Source organism: Salmo salar, chromosome ssa02, assembly GCF_905237065.1.
Source record: "Salmo salar chromosome ssa02, Ssal_v3.1, whole genome shotgun sequence".
Lineage (NCBI taxonomy): Eukaryota > Metazoa > Chordata > Actinopteri > Salmoniformes > Salmonidae > Salmo > Salmo salar.
Window position 1 is genome coordinate 15,420,045 of NC_059443.1, and position 7,500 is coordinate 15,427,544.

Sequence of the window (7,500 nt, forward strand, 5' to 3'; positions counted from 1 at the left end):
CTACTCTCTCTCTCTGTGTAGTGTGTGTGTGTGTGTGTGTGTGTGTGTGTGTGTGTGTGTGTGTGTGTGTGTGTGTGTGTGTGTGTGTGTGTGTGTGTGTGTGTGTGTGTGTGTGTGTGTGTGTGTGCGTCAGTCAGGTCTGTAGAGAATCAGGGATGAGTGAGTTAGCTGTATTATCTGTGACCATAACAAAACGCCACTCTACAAATGACGCACACACACACACACACACACACACACACACACACACACAGACACACACACACACACACACACAGACACAGACACACACACACACACACACACACACACACACACACACACACACACACACACACACACACACACACACACACACACACAGACTCTCTGATAAGACTACTTTTTTAGTTTTCTAACGTCCGTTCACAAATGAGTCTCTGGAGTCACAACCTTAAAGTAATTTTTCCACCCTAAATCAACATCTGAAAGGAAAAGTTCACTCCTAAATCAATGTTTTAAAGAGATGGGTCACCCCAAAATCAATGTTTTAAAGAGATGGTTCACCCCAAAATCAATGTTTTAAAGAGATGGGTCGCCCCAAAATCAATGTTTTAAAGAGATGGGTCACCCCAAAATCAATGTTTTAAAGAGATGGGTCACCCCAAAATCAATGTTTTAAAGAGATGGTTCACCCCAAAATCAATGTTTTAAAGAGATGGGTCACCCCAAAATCAATGTTTTAAAGAGATGGGTCACCCCAAAATCAATACCTCTTTTGTATACCTTCAAAGTGGTCCAGCCTGCCTCTGACGTTTACACTGAAAATAACAACATCACCTAAGTAGAATATTCAAATTATTGCAATCGAACAATTCTACACTTCCATGAATTCACAATATGTAAATCATATCATGATGGAGATTTCTTTATTTACTGAGAGACATATTTAAGAATAAAGCTTACATGAACAGAATAATATATTTTATTATTAAACAGGCAGTGGTCCCTTATAAAACATGTATTTGATGTTGTCCGGCCATCGTGCTTCAGCCTCAGACAGCTGTTATTAAGTGTATCATCATGTTTAACTTAAAGCCTAAAAGGATGCAATTCTCTTCAACCACATTAGCCTCAGTAATGACCATAACCAACTTATCCCTGCATGCACGGGTCATTGACCGTTTAAGAGATGAGAGCGAGACATCGGAGCAATCAGGGGCGCCATGACAACCCCTCTCCTCCCGCACGCCCTCCATTACGCCACGGTTCCGGCCTCGCGCCGGAGCATATGGAATAATTGGTGTGTTATTGGTCTCCCGGGGGACCAGGCATGTGTGGCGCGAGGGGTTCCTAATTGGACTGATTTGTTTTGATGTGTTTTAGAGGCGCTGAAGGAGGAGAGGGACCCTATAGAGCCGGCCCATCTCAGACAGTTACACAGAGACTCATTACATCTTCAGGAACCAAAGGGTTCCATTATTTACCTCTAATAAAAGGATCCTTTAAAGCAGTTTGGTTGGTCTCGATTTAACCTGCACTCCCTGACACTATGAACTGGTTAACCAGACCAGTCTGTGTCACCAAATAGGGGACTGAAATGTAACGACTGCAAATATAAAGATTTACATTGATTAAATGACTCTGTCATTACTGCGTATGCAGATGGTGAAGTTGTTTATTTTAGCTCTTTAATTGCTGTGTGTTTTACCACCAACGTGCACACAGCCAGACTGTCCGTAGGCAGCTCTCCCAGTGTCTCAGCAGGATCAGAGCAGGCACAGTAGGCTACCCTACTGATCGGGCTCGCTCCATTAGCCTGGCACGTGCATGGGGATAGATGGACAACTCAATAAACTGTCATAATAATATTGTTCTCCTCTGTGCAGGGAGCGCGCAGGGCCGTCTCTGATTTCATTTTAATAAGGTCAGTAATAATGGCACGAGCCAGCCGAGGAGAAAACAGCTCCCGAGGGGCCCATTGAGAGGCGCGATGCGCGAGGCCCCGGAGGTGCCACTAGAGCTGACCCGCCAGCTTCACAAACAATCTGATCACGCGGCTCCGCGGCCGCTGTCCCCTGTCTCGCGGGACCCGCCTCGGCACGTCACGCGCTCATGCCTATTGTCATCCCCCTCGTCCCCCTCGCGCTAATAAAATTGTCCCTCCTGCAGGCGAGGCATGTCGGGAAATTAATTTTATCTAATTATCCTGATGTCACCGCCGTCTTTCAGCACGTAATTAAAATGTGACCTGCGAGCTTCCTCCTCTATTCTCCACCGGAGAGAAAAAAACACAAACTGAATTAAATAAATCAAGTGTTTGGTGGCTGATTGTGTCCCTTCTTCCTGTCCGTGGTGGCTGATCCACACACACACACACACACACACACACACACACACACACACACACACACACACACACACACACACACACACACACACACACACACACACACACACACACACACACACACACACACACACACACACTTCTCTCTCTCTCTCTCTCTCTCTCTCTCTCTCTCTCTCTCTCTCTCTCACACACACACTCACTTGTTCTGTGTATGTGTCCCCACAGCGTACGGTGCAGAAGAATGCCAAGTATGTGTGCCTGGCCAGTAAGAACTGCCCGGTGGACAAACGGAGACGCAACCGCTGCCAGTACTGCCGCTTCCAGAAGTGCCTCAGTGTCGGCATGGTGAAGGAGGGTAGGAACACACTCACATACGAACTCTCGTGCACGATCACAATCAATCCCGTTAGCTAATTTTCCTATAGAATACATCTGCTAATAAGGTAAATCTGACCCCTGGTCTCCATGGTGATGGTGTGTATCTCTAATGATTGTGTGATTGGCCGGTAGTGGTCTGGCCTATACAGCGGTCACACAGGTGCACACGCCCAATGCACACATTTTGCTTTGGTAAGACAAGGATTTAAGTTGTGAAAATCAGACAGACTGGCATCTCCTACTGATTCTAGGACCCACACAAGCCATGGGTCCCTCAGGAGTCCTGATTTAATGTCACCCTCTAACTCTCACAGAGTAACTCTCACAGAGTAACTCTCACACGGTAACTCTCACACGGTAACTCTCCCACGGTAACTCTCCCACGGTAACTCTCACACGGTAACTCTCACACGGTAACTCTCACACGGTAACTCTCACACGGTAACTCGTACACGGTAACTCGTACACGGTAACTCGTACACGGTAACTCTCACACGGTAACTCTCCCACGGTAACTCTCACACGGTAACTCTCCCACGGTAACTCTCCCACGTTAACTCTCACACGGTAACTCGTACACGGTAACTCGTACACGGTAACTCTCACACAGTAACTCTCCCACAGTAACTCTCACACAGTAACTCTCACACAGTAACTCTCACACAGTAACTCTCCCGCGGTAACTCTCACGCGGTAACTCTCCCACAGTAACTCTCCCACAGTAACTCTCCCACAGTAACTCTCCCACAGTAACTCTCACACAGAAACTCTCACACGGTAACTCTCCCACGGTAACTCTCACACGGTAACTCTCACACGGTAACTCTCACACGGTAACTCGTACACGGTAACTCGTACACGGTAACTCTCACACGGTAACTCTCCCACAGTAACTCTCCCACAGTAACTCTCCCACGGTAACTCTCACACGGTAACTCTCACACGGTAACTCGTACACGGTAACTCGTACACGGTAACTCTCACACAGTAACTCTCCCACAGTAACTCTCACACAGTAACTCTCCCACAGTAACTCTCACACGGTAACTCTCACGCGGTAACTCTCCCACAGTAACTCTCCCACAGTAACTCTCACACAGAAACTCTCCCACAGTAACTCTCCCACAGTAACTCTCACACAGTAACTCTCACACAGTAACTCTCCCACAGTAACTCTCACACAGTAACTCTCCCACAGTAACTCTCACACAGTAACTCCCCCATAGTAACTCTCCCACAGTAACTCTCACACAGTAACTCTCACACAGTAACTCGTACACGGTAACTCTTACACAGTAACTCTCACGCGGTAACTCTCCCACAGTAACTCGTACACGGTAACTTGTACACGGTAACTCGTACACGGTAACTCTCACACAGTAACTCTCCCACAGTAACTCTCACACAGTAACTCTCCCACAGTAACTCTCACACAGTAACTGTCACACAGTAACTCGTACACGGTAACTCTCCCACAGTAACTCTCACACAGTAACTCGTACACGGTAACTCTTACACGGTAACTCTCACATGGTAACTATCCCACAGTAACTCTCCCACAGTAACTCTCCTTCTCTCACACAGTAACTCGTACACGGTAACTCTTACACGGTAACTCTCACGCGGTAACTCTCCCACAGTAACTCTCCCACAGTAACTCTCACACAGTAACTCTCCCACAGTAACTCTCACACAGTAACTCTCACACAGTAACTCTCACACAGTAACTCTCCCACAGTAACTCTCACACAGTAACTCTCACACAGTAACTCTCCCACAGTAACTCTCACACAGTAACTCTCCCATAGTAACTCCCACAGTAACTCTCACACGGTAACTCTCCCACGGTAACTCTCACACGGTAACTCTCCCACGGTAACTCTCCCACGGTAACTCTCCCACGGTAACTCTCACACGGTAACTCTCCCACGGTAACTCGTACACGATAACTCGTACACGGTAACTCGTACACGGTAACTCTCACACGGTAACTCTCACACGGTAACTCGTACACGGTAACTCTCACACGGTAACTCGTACACGGTAACTCTCACACGGTAACTCTCACACGGTAACTCTCCCACGGTAACTCTCACACGGTAACTCGTACACGGTAACTCGTACACGGTAACTCTCACACGGTAACTCTCACACGGTAACTCGTACACGGTAACTCTCACACGGTAACTCGTACACGGTAACTCTCACACGGTAACTCTCACACGGTAACTCGTACACGGTAACTCTCACACGGTAACTCTCACACGGTAACTCGTACACGGTAACTCTCACACGGTAACTCTCACACGGTAACTCGTACACGGTAACTCTCACACGGTAACTCTCACACGGTAACTCGTACACGGTAACTCGTACACGGTAACTCGTACACGGTAACTCTCACACGGTAACTCTCCCACGGTAACTCTCACACGGTAACTCTCCCACGGTAACTCTCCCACGGTAACTCTCACACGGTAACTCGTACACGGTAACTCGTACACGGTAACTCTCACACAGTAACTCTCCCACAGTAACTCTCACACAGTAACTCTCACACAGTAACTCTCCCACAGTAACTCTCACGCGGTAACTCTCCCACAGTAACTCTCCCACAGTAACTCTCCCACAGTAACTCTCCCACAGTAACTCTCACACAGAAACTCTCACACAGTAACTCTCCCACAGTAACTCTCACACGGTAACTCTCACACGGTAACTCTCACACAGTAACTCTCACACAGTAACTCTCCCACGGTAACTCTCACACGGTAACTCTCACACGGTAACTCGTACACGGTAACTCGTACACGGTAACTCTCACACAGTAACTCTCCCACAGTAACTCTCACACAGTAACTCTCCCACAGTAACTCTCACACGGTAACTCTCACGCGGTAACTCTCCCACAGTAACTCTCCCACAGTAACTCTCACACAGAAACTCTCCCACAGTAACTCTCCCACAGTAACTCTCACACAGTAACTCTCACACAGTAACTCTCCCACAGTAACTCTCACACAGTAACTCTCCCACAGTAACTCTCACACAGTAACTCCCCCATAGTAACTCTCCCACAGTAACTCTCACACAGTAACTCTCACACAGTAACTCGTACACGGTAACTCTTACACAGTAACTCTCACGCGGTAACTCTCCCACAGTAACTCGTACACGGTAACTTGTACACGGTAACTCGTACACGGTAACTCTCACACAGTAACTCTCCCACAGTAACTCTCACACGGTAACTCTCCCACGGTAACTGTCACACGGTAACTCTCACACGGTAACTCTCACACGGTAACTCGTACACGGTAACTCTCACACGGTAACTCGTACACGGTAACTCTCACACGGTAACTCTCACACGGTAACTCTCCCACGGTAACTCTCACACGGTAACTCGTACACGGTAACTCGTACACGGTAACTCTCACACGGTAACTCGCACACGGTAACTCGTACACGGTAACTCTCACACGGTAACTCTCCCACGGTAACTCTCCCACGGTAACTCTCCCACGGTAACTCTCACACGGTAACTCTCCCACGGTAACTCGTACACGATAACTCGTACACGGTAACTCTCACACGGTAACTCTCACACGGTAACTCGTACATGGTAACTCTCACACGGTAACTCTCACACGGTAACTCGTACACGGTAACTCTCACACGGTAACTCTCACACGGTAACTCGTACACGGTAACTCTCACACGGTAACTCTCACACGGTAACTCGTACACGGTAACTCTTACACGGTAACTCTCACATGGTAACTCTCACACAGTAACTCTCCCACAGTAACTCTCACACGGTAACTCGTACACGGTAACTCTCCCACGGTAACTCTTACACGGTAACTCTCCCACGGTAACTCTCCCACGGTAACTCTCCCACAGTAACTCTCCCAAAGTAACTCTCACACAGTAACTCTCACACAGCTCCACTGCCCTCTGCTGGCCAGTAATAGTGGGAATGGTGGAACAGTGGGAAGGATGGGACTGGGATTTTCATCTTTCATCAGCAGTTTACCAAAATGAGCCATACCTGCTATCCTCACCCTTTTTCTCCCTCTAATGTGGTTCTGGTCTCTCTCCTGTCTGAAATCTGATCTCTTTCTCTCTCTCCTGTCTGAAATCTGATCTCTCTCTCCTGTCTGAAATCTGACCCCTCTCTCCCCTGTCTGAAATCTGACCTCTCTCTCTCTCTATGGTCTCTCCTTAGTGGTGCGTACAGACAACCTGAAGGGCCGTCGAGGTCGTCTGCCCTCCAAACCAAAGAGCCCGCTGCAGGCGGAGTCCTCGCCTCCCTCGCCTCCCCTCAGCCTGCTCTCTGCTCTGCTCAGGGCCTACTCACACTGCACTCCCAGGGAACTAGACTACAGCCAGGTAGGCTACCTCTCTCTCTCTCTCTCTTTCTCTCTCTCTTTCTGTCTCTGTCTCTCTGTCTCTGTCTCTCTCCTTCTCTCTCTCTCTCTCTCTCTCTCTATGTCTCTCTCTCTCTTTCTCTCTCTCTTTCTGTCTCTGTCTCTGTCTCTCTGTCTCTCTCTGTCTCTCTCTCTCTGTCTCTATGTCTCTCTCTCTCTCTCTCTCGGTCTCTCTCTCTCTCTCACTCTGTCTCTCTCTCTTTCTGTCTCTCTTTCTGTCTCTGTCTCTCTCTCATTCTCTCCAACCCAACCTTTGATCTCTAACCCACAACGTCCCTTCTCCTCTCACTTTCTGTACGATAGTTCAGTGCGGCGGAAGCCCCCTCCTCCTCCTCTGACACCCAGTACATACAGCTC

General features: G+C 48.3%; 1 protein-coding gene across 1 annotated transcript in view; it reads left to right on the forward strand.

Annotated features, from left to right (window-relative positions):
• Nucleotides 1-7,500, forward strand: part of nr4a3 (nuclear receptor subfamily 4, group A, member 3) — a 39,968-nt gene that overhangs the window by 24,357 nt on the left and 8,111 nt on the right. The window contains exons 5-7 of the mRNA XM_045712910.1: nt 2,558-2,687; nt 6,942-7,105; nt 7,447-7,500. The exon at nt 7,447-7,500 is cut by the window's right edge and continues 146 nt beyond it. Of these exons, the coding sequence (XP_045568866.1) occupies nt 2,558-2,687; nt 6,942-7,105; nt 7,447-7,500 (348 nt within the window). The remainder of the gene's footprint in view (nt 1-2,557; nt 2,688-6,941; nt 7,106-7,446) is intronic.